This window comes from Trichosurus vulpecula, chromosome 3 (genome assembly GCF_011100635.1).
Source record: "Trichosurus vulpecula isolate mTriVul1 chromosome 3, mTriVul1.pri, whole genome shotgun sequence".
Lineage (NCBI taxonomy): Eukaryota > Metazoa > Chordata > Mammalia > Diprotodontia > Phalangeridae > Trichosurus > Trichosurus vulpecula.
The window spans coordinates 167,179,562-167,194,486 of record NC_050575.1 but is presented as its reverse complement, the minus strand read 5'-3'; the positions used below and the strand labels follow the sequence as shown (position 1 = coordinate 167,194,486).

The window sequence follows — 14,925 nt, the reverse complement described above, 5'->3', positions numbered from 1 at the left end:
GTTCTAGGTTGCACATTTCATTGAGTTAGATCATAAACTAGGCCAACCCTGGAAGGTTTCCTGGTAGAAATGGATCTTGTCAGGAAGAGTTGGAGAGGAAATGTAACCATAATCTATCTCCTGGGTCTCTTTTGTTCCCGCTTTCCTGTAGCCCCAGAATCTGTCTGCTCCTTCCATCTGACAGAAGAAAATGGAGTGGGAGAAGGAAAACCTGACTTCCTGGTCTTCTCTCCAGAGATGGTTGCAGAGCAGTTCACATTAATGGATGCGGTTAGTGACAGACTTATGTTGGCAGTACCAGAGTATATCTTTCCTTCTAGTCTTCCCAAAGCCCTCTGTCCTTCTATAGAGACATTGCCTAAGGACCTTTCAAACCAGTGAGGGTGAAAAAGCCTTCTGACCACCTAGGATTGGTCATATTCCCTAGAAGAGGACAGAGTGCCCTAGATCTCCCTAGGTTTTCCCTCCAGCTTGCTGACCTCACAGATAGCAACAACACTGAGTCCTCAGTTTTGGGTACTTTAGAGAAAGGCATGCAAGGAGTAGAAGACATTCCCTACTCTCAGGGAGCTTTGCTGTAGTTGGGGAGACAGACACAACCATGAAGATGGTTTGGGGACACTTAGAATATTAAATGGAATGTGCCAGCTTTCATATTTGGAAGTGATATTCTTATTTCAACCTTCAATGTGGACTTGAAGTTTTCCTTCCAAGTGAAATGGAAATTTCCCGCAATGATGGAAATAGGTTGTCTAGAAATAACTGGCATTTCTTCAGCACTAAAGTTAGCCTAATGGACAGAGCACTGGGATTTGGGATCAGGAAGACATTGGTTTGAATTAAGACAAGCCAACTTACTCTTTCTCAGTCTCAGATTTCTCTTCGTAGTTAAGTGTTGGAGCCAGACCTCCTGAATCCAAGTCCCTGGCGCTCTTCACCATACAGCATCTGTGCAATATTAATCCCAGCCCTCTTTGTAACAGAGGGCCTGTGTTTGCTAGACAGCTGGCTATAACTAACCATCCAATCAAGACTCCTTGTCCCAAAAAGAGATTAAAACCAAGGCTTTATCTATTTATTTATCAATCTATCTGTTTATTTATTTATTGTGTTCTAATCACTGAATAGCCTTGACACAGATGCCAAAGGCCCACCTTCTCTTACATGTGAGATCCTCGATGCCTTAGGGTCTAGGAATGATGAGGTTTTGGTGGGATTTATGGGCTAGGCTCAATTCTTGCTATGTCTTCCCAGGAGCTGTTTAAGAAGGTGGTCCCCTATCATTGCCTGGGCTGCATCTGGTCCCAGAGAGACAAAAAAGGCAATGAACACTTGGCACCTTCCATTCGGGCCACCGTCTCCCAGTTCAACTGTGTCACCAACTGCGTTATTGCCACATGCCTAGGGGACCGAGGTCTGAAGCCCCAGCAGCGGGCCAAGGTGGTAGAGCGGTGGATTGAGGTAGCCCGGGTACGGAGGAGTATTTCACCAATGGGGATCATGATAAGGAAGGGAGCATTGCATGGTGGGGCCTGCAGCTTTGGGGATTAACCTCCCAGCCACTTCCATTATTCATGTTCCATTGGGATTCCCCCTTTTCTCTATCCTAGAATTTCACCCTTTAAGAATCATAGACTCTTAACTTCCATCTTAACTCTGACTTGCATCAAGTTTAGCCTCCCTCCCAGCCCACACAAGTATCCTCTCTATGGGAGCCCTGAGAAATAGGCATTCAGCCTCTGCTTGAAGCCTACTACCTCCTATGGTGACTCAGTCCATTCCTGGGTTACTGTAATTGTCAGGGAGCCCTTCCTCATAATGAGCCCACATCTATTTTCTTGTACCAACCATTAGTCCTAACTCTGGATTTTGTGGGGAAATGTCTGGATAGAGTTCCTCTGGAACCCTGGGAATCCAAAAGCATTTTCTTTCCCAGTAAGATCATCTAGTCTGGGGAAAGTAAGAACTGAAACCTGGTGGGGCTTGAAGGGAGAGGCAACAATGGGAACAGCAGGCAGGATTTTCTCAGTTCCATGGTCCCTTATCTCTGCTGCATCCTCTACCCATCAGGAATGCCGAATACTCAAAAACTTCTCCTCCCTCCGTGCTATCCTCTCTGCCCTGCAGTGCAACGCAGTTCACCGCCTAAGGAAGACCTGGGATGAAGTAGCCAGGTAGGTGACCCTTCTGCCATGGCTGTTTTACATATGCAAATGTCCTGTTTGGCAGATGCTACCTCTAAAGATGAGACTCTGGTAGTCTGGGAAAAGAAAGCCATTCCATTGGGTGGAAGTGATCCTCTCCGGTTTGTCTTGACTCCATCTCCAATTTTTTTCCTGCCTCCCTTGCCCCACATTTACAGGGAAAGTTTTCGAGTCTTCCATGAGCTGTCAGAGATCTTCTCTGATGAGAACAACCACTCACTAAGCCGGGAGCTCCTTATTAAGGTAAAGGATGGGACAGTACTGGAGGGAAGGGGGCCATTTTGGTGCCAGGCCTGGGAGAGCCTAGCAGGCAGGAATGCCCCAGTGGCAGGGTCATTGAGCAGGAGAAGTCCAGGAGCCCCAGCACCTACCCCATCTTTTCTTCCCCTGTCAGAATCTGCTGGGATACAAACTAGTTATAAAAAAGCCCACAAAGGCAATGTTCCCCATAGCTTGCTGTATTAGTGACTGGATGGAGAGGTGATGAGAAAGTCTTTTAGGCTCAGAGGGCAGCCTTATTCTACCAAGACCTGGCTAGGGAGGTGGTTTTACAAGGAACAGTAGTGCCTGAATGAAGAGAATAGTAATTAATAGCCCTTCTGTGGCACTTAAAGGTTTGCAAAGTACTTCACAAATAATGATCTCATTTCATCTGCACAACAAGCCTGGGAGGGAGGTGCTATTATTATCCCCATTTCAGAGACGAGGAAACTGAAGCGGACAGAAGTTAAGTGACTTGCCCAGATGGTGCAGTGGATAGAGTGCTGGGCCTGGAGTCAGGAAGACTCTTGTTCGTGAGTTCAAATCTGGTTGTACTTACTAGCTGCCTCGGTTTCCTCGTCTATAAAATGAGTTAGAGAAGGAAATGGCAAGCCACTCCAGTATCTTTACCAGGAAAACCCCAAATGGGGTCATGAAGAATCGAACACGACTGAAAAATGGCTGGAAAAACCCAGCTAGTAAATGTCTGAGGCCAGCTTTGAACTCAGGTCTTCCTGACTCCAGGCTCAGTGGTCTTGAGCATCTATTTCACCACCTAGGTGCTTTAAGAGAAGGGGAAAGAGTACTGACCCCTTCAGTCAGAGGTCTTGAGTTCAGATCTTGTCTCTTGCCGTTTACTAACTTATGACCTTAGCTTCCCAAGGAGATTAGGTTAGATGACCTCAGAGATCTCTTTCAGCTCTAGGTCCAATTCCTAAAAGGAAATGAAGGGACAGAAGGTCGACAGAGTAGATGTGGCAAATCACTTTTACTTTCTGCACTTTCTCTGTTTGTATAATGAGAGAGTTGAACTAGATGGCCTTTAAGATTCCACGAGCTCGGACATTGTATGCTTCCATTAATTATCTGATCTCTCTTCTTTACCTACTTATTCTTTGACTGTTGCAGGAGGGGACCTCAAAGTTTGCCACGCTAGAAATCAACCCCAAGAGAGCCCAGAAGAGGCAGCAGCAGCAGCGGGAGATGGTAAGCGGTTAGAACACAGCTGAATTAGGATTGTCTGAACCGCAGTGTCAGATTAGGTGACCCCAGGTGGTACTTAGGCTGATGGGGTATGTGGGATTTGGAATCAGAGGACCTGGGTTGCCAACTCCCCGATCTACTGCTTAACTACCTACGTGACCTTGGGTAAATCATTTTACCTTCCTGGGCCTCAGTTTCCGGGTGTTGGACTAAATGACCTCTAAGACCCCTTGTAGCTCTAAAGCTACAGTCCTACGATCTGGGACTCTAGGGAAGAGCTCAGCTAGGGGGAGGCAGAGAGAAGGGGATGGGGACAAATGGAATGTAGAAAAGGAGATCATCATTGTAAGATGGATGAGCAAGTTGTCACTCTACATAATTTGAGAGAGTTCTGTGCTGGTCCACTGCCCCAAAATATCTTCCTCCACTGGTTGTCACACTGCCCAGAATGCTTCTTTGGATCTTGAAAACCCCTCTAAAGATGGGGGCTTTTACCCCCTTCCTCTGCTCCCACCGAGAGAAGATAACAGCTTAAACCTTTATCAGTTGACACCTGGACCAAAGATAGCCAGGCCTTGTAGAAAGGGACATGGGCTAACTAGTTACTTGCGGGTGAGAGCAAGAGATAAAAGACTAGAGACTAAGATCGGGAGGAGGAGTCTTTAAGACACATGGGTTTGAATCTTGCCTCCTCTGAAAGACACCTAACCTCTCTAGCCCTCGGTTTCCTCATATATAAAATTAGGGGGAGTGGACTAGATGGTAGGACTATAATCCTAAAAGGGGACGGGTAGAGAGAGACTTCCATCAGCTTCATATTTTTGCTTAGGATTAGTAGGGAAGAAAGACCTGGGAGTGTTAAGGGGTTGGGGGAATGGAAGATAGAGGGGAATGTGGAGAATGCCTGAAACACCTTTTTAGGTAGCCCAGAATTTTTCCCCTGACATATAGAAAGCTTTCTATGTCAGGAATAGAGACCAAGTCAAATGAGTGTATCTGGAGAGCCATTACCCGGCACTGATTCAGCTCTCCCTCCTCATACTCCAGGGCGTCATGCAAGGCACTATTCCTTACCTTGGCACCTTCCTCACAGACCTGGTGATGCTGGACACAGCTATGAAGGACTACCTGGATGTAAGTGACCCTTCTGCCCAGACCCCCAGGGTTGAGGGAGAAGGGGACCATGTCCCCAGGACTTGGAGTAGAGGGGTACCCATTTCAGACTCCCTGGGGGAGGAACCAGTCCCCCGACAGACTCCTCTACCCAGAAAGCATTTATTAAGTGCCGACTGTGTACCAGGCTCTATGCTAAGCACTAGGTGTACATGCCCTTGAGGACCTCACATTGTAATCTGGAAGATAGGAGACAGGAGGTACTGATGGTCCCACTTTGCCACTGACTAGCAGTATGACGTTTATCAAGTCTCTTGCCCTCTCTGGGTTTTTATTTTCTAATCTGTAAAATAAAGGGGCTGGACAAGGTCACCTCTATCAGCCCTTCCAGCTTTCTGTGACATTCTGTGTTCTGAGGTCCCTTCCAGTTTTGATCATCTGTTTCTATGCTTGATTGCCCTTTGGGAATTAGAGATGACCCCTCCAGAGGGAAAAAAAAATACTTATCCCTGGCCTGGTTAGCTACTGAACCTGCACTCTTCTCAGTGGAAACCCCCTCCCCAGCCACCTCTGAAGCTTAGGTGGGAATCTGGCCCTGCACTGAGTGTGTACCTACTGCCCCCTGGTGGAGCCATGCTCTACAGCCAGCCAGCTGCTACACTATCAAGGGTAGGTGGGTTCTGTGCCTCTGGGGGCTTGGCCTGAACAGTGTGTGGGATTTCTTCTTTTCAGGGAGGCCTGATCAACTTTGAGAAGAGGAGAAAGGTGAGCATGGAGCAACCATCTAGGGGGCCGGAAGGGCAAGGCAGCCTTTAGGTATTCAAAGGAGGGATCATGGTAGACTTAGGGTGGTGAAGAGGGCTCTTGGCTAGGCACGGCTGGAAAGAGTGAAGGCCACACCGTGGTGGGAGGTGGGAAAAGAACATTATAAGCACAGGCATGGGAGCTGGAAAGCAGAAACGTATCCTGCGTGTTCCCATCCTCAGGTGGGGGCACTGCCCCTCTCTCCAGTATCCAATCCTGTCTTGTCCTTCCAGGAGTTTGAAGTGATTGCCCAGATCAAGCTGCTGCAGTCAGCCTGCAACAATTACAGTTTCACTCCAGAAGCACGCTTTACAGCTTGGTTCCATAGTGTGGAGAGGCTCAGTGAGTCTGAGAGGTAAGGGTCAAATCCCTACCCGCTTTCCCCAGGTTACATCCAGCCACATCCCTCCAGACTTGGGAAGGAGCCCCTCACTTTTTTGGAGCCTGGACAAAGGGGTGACCCAGAATGGGGAAGGGGTAGCCCTGGGCAAGCTGATGCTCTCAGGCAGACAGACAAGCCTGTAGCTTCATGAGACCACACCTTCCCCCCACCACCAACACCACTCCTTCCCACCCCATACATTGCTCTTTGGTGTAAAATTTTGCCATTCCAGGCTACCCTTGGGCTTTATTCTAACTTGATTTCACCTGAATAAAAAAGTATGCCTTGAGTGGGAAGGCAAGAACAGTACGCAGCATTAATTTGTCCTGCCTCAATCCCCACCCCCACCCCCTTTATTCACTGGCTTTGTTCTCTGGCTACCCAGTTATAGTTTGTCCTGTGAGCTGGAACCCCTGTCAGAATCTGCCAGTAACACCCTGAAGGCCAAGAAGAACACAGGGATTATCAAACGATGGAGCGAGTAGGTATCTGGAAATGGTGGAGTTCCCTCATCCTTCCGTGGGGCTCCCAGAGCAGTCAAGGGAAAGGGGGAAATGTATGCTGGGTGGTCTGGGAACACAAGGCTCCCCTTCAGCATCTTCAGTCTTCCTGGGGCCCAGGCTGAGGAAGGGATGTAGAGAGGGGCGTGTACCCTGGGCAGAGCTGACCTCTGGGTAATGAATGGCCCTGTCCTCCAGCCGCCAGGCCCCCAGTGCAGAGCCCAGTGCCAGTGGCAGCTCCCATTCCAAGTCCTTCGACCAGCTCAAGTGCGGGCCCTACCTGTGCAGTGGGGACGGAGCCGACTCCCTCAGTGTCACCTCAGCAGGTTCCTCCAGCTCGGATGTGGAAGAAATTAACATCACCTTCGTCCCAGAGTCTCCGGACTGCCAGGAGAAAAAGGTACGTGTCACCACTCCCCTTCTCCAGCCTTGGGTTTGAGCTCCTCCAGACATTGGCCTCCACCCCCAGTTCTCATGTGAGATTCTCAACCCTTCCATCAGGACCAGGGAATCAGCTTGAGGCACTGGGCTCAAATCCTACCTCCAGTACAATCTACGTGACGTTGGGCATAACCCCTTCAGACCTCAGTTTTCTCATTTGTAAAATGGAGGGATTAGACTGGATGACCTAAAGTCCCTTCAGGCACTAGGTCTGTGATTCTGTGACCCTTTAGTCTTCCACTCTGTTGGAGATGGGGAGAGATGGAAAACGCCAAGAAAGGAAAAAAAAAAAGATCCATAGAGTAGACCGATGGAAAACAGAAAACAGTCACAGGACCAATCACGGTTCAGTGAATAGTGACATTCACCATGTCAGTGGTTTGAAGAACACGCATTGATACATAAGGGGATTGAAGGGGTCTAGGTTGTGGTCTGCATCTCTTCCACACCTTCCTTCCTGTGAACTTTGTGCTTTTTGCCTGTAGGGGTTGAGAATCTCTGCCCCTGTCCTAGTTCAGGCCAAGGCAGCCACTCGGGGCCCCGTCCTAAATCTCTGTCCCTCCCCACTCCCAACACTCCCCATCCCCACCAGTTCTGGGAGTCGACATCCTTGTCCTCCCTGGACACATCGGGTATCGGGTCCGGCTCCAGCAGTGCCTCGTCCTCCTCCGTCTCCTCCACGCCGGTGACTGCCTCCCGCACCCACAAGCGCTCCGTCTCGGGTATCTCCAGCTACTCCTCCCTCTCCCTCCCCCTCTACAATCAGCAGATTGATGATTGCTGTATCATTCGAGTGAGTCTGGCTGTGGACAATGGGAACATGTACAAGAGTGTTCTGGTGAGTGGTTCCCTGTCTTGATTCCCACTTGCTGCTTTGAAAAGAGATTTGGACACAGTACCGGAGCCTTAGGGTAGAGTGAAACACCACTTCCCAGTGGAGTGGGTGGCTCTGACACTGAAATCCCAAGAAAGAGGCCACCTCTGGAGAGATTTGAGTATATCCCCACCAGCAGGCGTGGGATCGGCCGAGTGACTTCCAAGTCCCTTCTCAGACCTTTTATTCCACAGAAAGATTGGGGATGAGAATTCCAGGACAGGGGATCCCTTATTTCCTCTCCAGGATTAGGGAGATTTGTTTTAGGTTTGATTTGGAGATATTCTTTGGGATAGAGTGGGAGGAGAATGAGTCAAAACAGAATTGACCTAGGGAATGGGTCATGGGAGTTAGGAAATTTCATTAAAGGAAAATTGGAGAGGAGAAGCAGGAGGAGTGGGTGGGGGGATGGGCAGCAAGTCATCCAGGTGTAGGAAGAAGTGTTCCACAGAGAGTTGAGGTGGTCAGTAGAGTAAAAAGAACATTGGGACTCAATAATCCTGGGTTCTAGTTCCAGCTGCCTGCTAACCAGCTTCAAGACTTCCAGCAAGTACTTCCTCTCTTGGTCCTCAGTTTCCTTATCTGTAAAAGGAAGAGGTTGGGACTAGATCATCTGAATCCATTTGGTCCCAAGCAGGGCAGCCAGCATAGTGAAGGGCCTTGTGCTCCTGCCATTTTAGGTTTGGTTGAAAGAAATGAGTACATTTTGCTTGGAGAAAAAAAGATTTTTGGAGGGAAATCCTAATCCCTGTCTTTAAGTATTTCACAAAATTCACAGAATTTCAGAGGAGTTAAGAGACCTCAGCAGCCATGTAGTCCAATAATTCTCAAATTTTTTGGTCCCAGGATCCCTTTACACTCTTAAAAATTATAGAGGACTCCCCTAAAGAGCTTTTGTTTATGTGGATAATGTCTATCAATAGTTACCTATTAGAAATTGAAACATCATAGTATTATTGTGAAAATAATTTAGACCCCAACAGACTTCCTGAAAGGATGTCTCCCCCACCCCAGAGGTCCCCAGATCACATTTTTAAAAATGTTCATCTAGCCCAATCCATTTCCCAAATAGAATCCTTTCCCCAACATCCCCAGCATCCAGCAAGTGGAATGCCAACATCTCTCCTGTACTGAGAGCTCTCCCATGAGAGGGAGCCTGCCGCCTGCCACCTGAGGGCCCATTCCACTTTGGGACAACTCTCAGCATTAGGTTTTTAAACGCAGGTCTCTCTTTGCGTCACTTCCACCCACTGCTCCTCGACCTGCTTTCTGGCATCAGGCAGGATGAACCCAACCCCTCATCCACATGAAAGCTCTTCAGATGCTTGAAGACAATCACTTCTCCCCACCCTAGCCCCCCGAGTCTTCTCTAAGCTGAACCATAGGCTCATACAGCGTGGTCTTGAGGCCTTTTCACCATCCCAGTTGCCATCCTCTGGCCTCTCCAGTTTATCAATGTCTTTCCTTTGGCACCCAGAACTGAACACAATACTCCAGGTGAGATTAGAACAGGGCAGAGTACAGGGGGATCATCATCTCCTTGGTCCTATACACTTTGTCTCCAGATAGCAGTCATGGTTGAAAATTGCAAAGGGCAAATTGAGATTTGATATAATAGAACAAATTCCTAACAATTAAAAACTATCCTAAAGGAGAATGGACCCAACTGCCACTCAACCACCCCACCTCCTTTGGAAACCTAGCAGTCGGCGGTATCTGACTCAAGTAGAAACCAGGGGTCGCTAAACCATCCGTTAGGATCCCTGGAGGGCACGTATTGACTTAGTTTTAAAATGTAATATTATTGCTGGTTTTCTGTATTTTTATTTACTTTGTTAACTATTCCCCCATTACATTTTAATCTGGGTCAGACAGCACTCAGGGGAGTGTTGTGGGCTGCATGTGGCCCATGGGCCACATGCTCGGCCTCTCTGCTTTAAGCAAAGATACATTGTAGAAGAAAGACTGGACTAGATGACCACTGGGGGACCCAGCCAAGGGTGACATTCTGTGATTCTAGCCCTTTCCATTCAGATGTTCCCTCTTCCCACATCCCATGACTCTGGGGGTGGGAGTGGGGAGCAGGCTGATCTGGGGGATCATAGTCCTGAGATCTAATGTTTCCAATCCCCTACCCCAGGTGACAAGCCAGGATAAAACCCCAGCAGTGATCCGGAAAGCCATGGTCAAACACAACTTGGATGGTGACCAACCCGAGGACTACGAGCTGGTACAAATTATCTCTGAGGAGAGAGGTAGGGCTCCCAAGGGACAGGGCATCATCTGCTGGGGGAGAGGGGCCACTACCTCCATCTGCCTTCTTTAAGGTCACAGATTCTCCCAGCCATAATGCCCTAAATCAGGGGTGGGGAACCTGCGGCCTCAAGGCCACGTGTGACCTTCTAGGTCCTTGGGTACAGCCTTTTGACTGAGTCCTAGTTTTACAGAACAAATCCTATGTCTAAATTATTTAGGGCCTAAATCATTGGTCCTGGGACTAAAAAGTCTGAGAACTTCTGTTTTATAGCAACTTTTTCATCCCAGACCAACTCCTTTAGCAGCTCAGAATAGAGATGCCAGTTAGCTCCCCCTTCATCCAGCTGGTGTGCCCAATCTTCTTTCCTGCTAGCCTGAATCAAACATAATCAAGAGAAATATATTTAACCTTAAATATACTTAATAGAAATACATTGAACTTTTAAAAAAAACACTCTTTTGAATCCAATGTAAGTGACTAAGTTGATTGTATCTTTGCCCCTTAGTTTTGGCGTGGATAATAGAGGACCAAATAAAACCAAAAGTCCTTGGCACCCTAAAGCACCTTATTTCTGCCTCTTTGATAGCATTTATCACATTCTTCTCTGAACTAATGTTATCTGTCAGTGCGCCATGTCTCCCCTCCTGGACTGTGATCCCTTTGGGAGCAAAATCTGCCTCTTCTTCATCTCAGTATTCCTCACGTCTACCAGTGGGCCCTTTACCTGGTAGGAATAGGCACTGGACAGTCAGGAAGACCTGAGTCCAAATCTAGCCTCAGACACTTAACTTTGTCCTACTCAGTTTCCTCAACTGCAAAGCAGAGGTCATAATGGCACCTATCTCACAGCATAGTTGTGACGATTAAATATTTGCAAAGCACTTAGAAGCGCCTGGCATATATGTGTTCTGTCGTTTCTGACTCTTCATGACCCTATATGGGGTTTTCCTGGCAAAGATACTAGTTTGCCATTTCCTTCTCCAACTTATTTTACAGATGAGGAAACTGAGGCAAATAGGGTTAAGTGACTTGCCCAGGATTATACAGCTAGTAAGTGTCTGAGGCTGGATTTGAACTCAGGGAGATGAGTCTTCCTGACCCCAGGCCCGGTACTCTATCCACTGTGCCACCTAGCTGCCCTGGCACTTAATAAATTCTTTTTTCCCTTACCCTCTCCTATTGTAGGTTAGTACTTTCTCTGCAACTTACAGTCTTAGAGAGTTCTATAGAGGAAAGATGTTAGATGAGCCACATGCAGCCCACGACACCCCTGAGTGCAGCCTAAAACGGATTAAAACGTAATTAGGAAATATTTAGCAAAGTAAGTAGAAATACAAAAAAAAGATAATGCTGTATTCTAAAGTCAAGGCCTTTGGGGGATCCTTATGTACAGTTCAGTGGGCCTCATTTATTTGAGTTTGACACCCTTGGTCTATAGCACTGACTTGCCCAGAGTCACACAGCCGGGGTATCTCAGAGGCAGGCTGAAAACAAGGATTTCTAGCTTTGAAGCTAGCTCACTCTCTCCACTAAGCAGCGATGTCTTATCCTAAGGCAAGCCCAGGCAGGACAGAAAGGCAAAAACTCCATCTTAACCTTGATTTTCAGCGTGTAATAGATGCTCAGTAAATGTTTGAATGGATGACTGACAGATGAATTCAGGCCAGTTTAAGGAGGACTATGAAATCCAGACAGAATTTAGAGTTGATGGGGTGAACAACAGGGAAAACGTGAGGATCCTTGAGTGCTGTCAAGACTCCCCAGTGCTCTTGGTACCCACCAGAGCCTCACCTCCCACAGCAGGCATTTTGAATTCAACCAGCCACCCAGAGACCTCTGACCTTCTGTTAACTCACCTACCTCCTAATAAGTGGAGGATCCTGACTTGTGAAATAACTCTTCCCTGGTACAGTTATGTTTGGACTGGTTAATCTTGTATTGGCCCATCTGGGGAGCACCTGGGCTAACCTGACCCCTTCTTATCCCTCCTCAGAGCTGAAGATCCCAGACAACGCCAATGTGTTCTATGCCATGAACTCCACTGCCAACTATGACTTTGTTCTGAAGAAGAGGGGCTTCCCTAAGGGGGTAAAGGTCAAGCATGGAGCCAGCTCAACACTGCCCAGAATGAAACAGAAAGGCCTCAAGATTGCCAAAGGCATCTTCTGACTCAGTCACCTCCTTTGGGCAGCAATCCTAGGCCTCACCACCTCTCCCTGGAGCCACAAAGCACTTAGAGGCCTGGGCTTCCAACCCATATCCGTTCCACCAGGGTCTTTCCTCACACCTCCCTGGACAGATTAGATCCCCTGACCTTCAGGGACTTTTTGGGACACCTTCCCACTTTGACTTTTTCTACGTCGTTTTGGACACTCAAGCGCTCTCTTTCCTACCCAATATGACGCCCCTTTGACTTGGGCTGACCGGGTACCTACCGCTCTTCTCAACCCCCAACAACCACCTCATTGCCTTAGGTGCCTTCTGCTTTCCAAGAACCAGAGGACAGAACAGTTTTATTTTTTTCTTTTTTTTTGCCAAGGAACTCTGCCAGTGGGCACTAGTGCCCCATCTCCTCCCTGTTACTGCCCTTCAAATGGATCTCCAGCTCCTAAGCTGATGGTCACTGCCACATTCCTTGCCCAGTGGGCATACTGGAGCATTAATGCCCAAAAGGGGTTTGACCACACTTCTTCCCTCAACTTCCAGAGTTTCCCCAGTCACCTGCCCCACCTGTACCCCTATTATCCACCCTTAGTGTCCCCATGGTCACTCCCATACAGGGTGGAGGTGGGGCATGGGAGTGAAGCATTTCTCTCTCCCAACCACCATAAGTTGGATCTGGCTCCAGAACACAGGGGCTTTGCCTCCCAGATCTCTAGCCCTAAACCTGCACCAAAGATTCTATCTCAAGGGACACACCAGTACAAGGAGGACCCACTGAACCTTCTCTCTGCACTCTGGGAGAGGTAGGGGCCCCTGTAAATATGCAGCATGACTCACTGTAGTGAGCGAGGGGGAGGGGTCAGGCCAGGGTCCTGCTGACATTGATTTCTCAACCACACCAAGTGCCACCAACCTTGGACTTTGCAGACATCGTAAGATGATGAATGAGGGCAGTTGGGGTAGGGGCAAGAAGGAAATGACTGAATTTTTGTAAAAAAAAAAAAAACAAGGAAGAAAACAAAAAAGAAAAATGTTTACTGATGGGGGGGTAATATTTATTTGTTGTAAATAGAAAACATTAGACTTGTACATTCTACTAAACCCTGTTACAACCACAGTTTGAGTTTCTCTGTCTTGCTCTGAAGTTGATCGCTTGTGAATATCCCAGGTCTCTCTCACAATGTGCTTTGTTCTCTTTGGGACGGGGTTGGGGGAGATGCTAAGAAAGAAGCCTGGTTCACAGAGGCCAGGAGGCCTGGGTTCTAGTGTCTCAGCTTTGCCACTGAAGTGACTTCCCTTCCGGACATCTGTTTTCTCATCTGTAACAATAATACCTAGTGAAGAGCCCTGTTGGGAAGTATGAGCATAACTGTCCCCATATTGGGTGTAACCATAAATTGTTCAAAGTTGTGGGGGTATGGATGACAAAATAGAGTAGACACTCTCTCCCTACAGACTTCCAACCTGATCTGGCAAATCCCCAGTTATGTTGCAGATGGATTAAAGTTGTGTAACCCTTGGCTGAGTCCTTAAGGGGTGGAGGTGGGCAGTGGGGGGAAGGTGGTTCTAGAATGGGCTGGGATTACCCCTTACCCAGCTAGGAGCTTGGGGTCATCACAAGGAGTCATATTAACCAACCAATAAGCATTAATCAAGTTCCTTATGTGTACCAAGCACCGTGTCAGAGATGGGGCTATGGAGAATTTTTGTAAAAACTAAATCCCAGAATATCATCGCAGGATGTGACCTTAGATGCCATCTACTCCCATACCTTCATTTTATAGGTAATTTGGAAAATTAAGGCTCAGAGAGGTTCAACCTCAAGCTCAACCTGCTTGCCCAAGGACACACAGGTATCGTATAGTACTGCATTTGGAGTCAGAGGACCTGGATTTGAATCCTAGCTCTGCCACTTAATGTCACTCTGATCTTGTAATAACCTGGGCAAGTAGTTTCTTCTAGGCTTGGTTTCCCCATCTTAAAAAATAAAGGAGTTAGAGTAGATCGTTGTAGTATCATGGTGTTAGAGCTAGAAAATGGATCTTAGATTCCTTAGAGATCTAATCCAACATTTAGGATACAGATGAAGAGACCAAGGCTAAATGATGTGTAAGTCTATAAGCACTTATTAAGTACTTGCTGTGTGCCACTGGACTGTTTCAGGCATAAAAAGAAAGCAAAAATGGGTCCCTGCTTTCATTGAATTTACATTCTGATGGGGCAGACAACATATACATACAAGACACATGCAGAATGGATAAAATGTATCCTTGGAGGAGAAGGCTGGTTCACGATGGTACTTTAGGTGAGTCTTGGAGGAAGCTAGAGATTTCTGACAGGCCTCGAGTTAGGAGGGAGAGTATTCCAGGCAACAAGGGTAGTTAATGCAAAGACAAAGAAGTGCAAGAGAGTGCATATCCTTGTGTGAGGGGACGGCAAGGGAGCTTTGGCTGGACTTTGCAGTGCATGGCAAAGAATAATGGGCAGGGCTGGAAATAGAGAAAGAGATTAAGTTGTAAAGAGCTTTCAATGTCAGAGGCATTGATTATGGATTTGAGAGGTAATTGGAAGCCACTAGAATTAGAGCTGGTGTCATGGTTAAACCTATGCTTCAGGACAACCAGTGTGGCAGCTAAAGGGAGAATGTATTGGAGTGGTAAAGACTTGAGCCAGGAAGACCAATCAGGTGGCTATTGCAGTGGTCCAGGCAAGAAGTAACAAAG

The 14,925-nt window shown here is 47.6% G+C and overlaps 1 protein-coding gene across 4 annotated transcripts in view; it reads left to right on the top strand.

Moving 5' to 3' along the window:
- The window catches only part of RALGDS (ral guanine nucleotide dissociation stimulator), a 72,211-nt gene extending 58,873 nt beyond the window's left edge, over positions 1-13,338 (top strand). For 2 of the 4 annotated variants that reach the window (XM_036751520.1, XM_036751518.1), the window contains exons 6-18: positions 152-270; positions 1,255-1,470; positions 2,071-2,174; positions 2,363-2,447; positions 3,594-3,671; positions 4,716-4,802; positions 5,514-5,546; positions 5,819-5,940; positions 6,353-6,448; positions 6,666-6,867; positions 7,501-7,746; positions 9,923-10,037; positions 12,033-13,338. In XM_036751520.1, the coding sequence (XP_036607415.1) occupies positions 152-270; positions 1,255-1,470; positions 2,071-2,174; positions 2,363-2,447; positions 3,594-3,671; positions 4,716-4,802; positions 5,514-5,546; positions 5,819-5,940; positions 6,353-6,448; positions 6,666-6,867; positions 7,501-7,746; positions 9,923-10,037; positions 12,033-12,208 (1,679 nt within the window). In that variant the 3' untranslated portion in view covers positions 12,209-13,338. The remainder of the gene's footprint in view (positions 1-151; positions 271-1,254; positions 1,471-2,070; positions 2,175-2,362; positions 2,448-3,593; positions 3,672-4,715; positions 4,803-5,513; positions 5,547-5,818; positions 5,941-6,352; positions 6,449-6,665; positions 6,868-7,500; positions 7,747-9,922; positions 10,038-12,032) is intronic. The other 2 variants (XM_036751522.1, XM_036751521.1) reach the window with 1 other exon arrangement.
- The last annotated feature ends 1,587 nt before the right edge of the window (positions 13,339-14,925 follow it).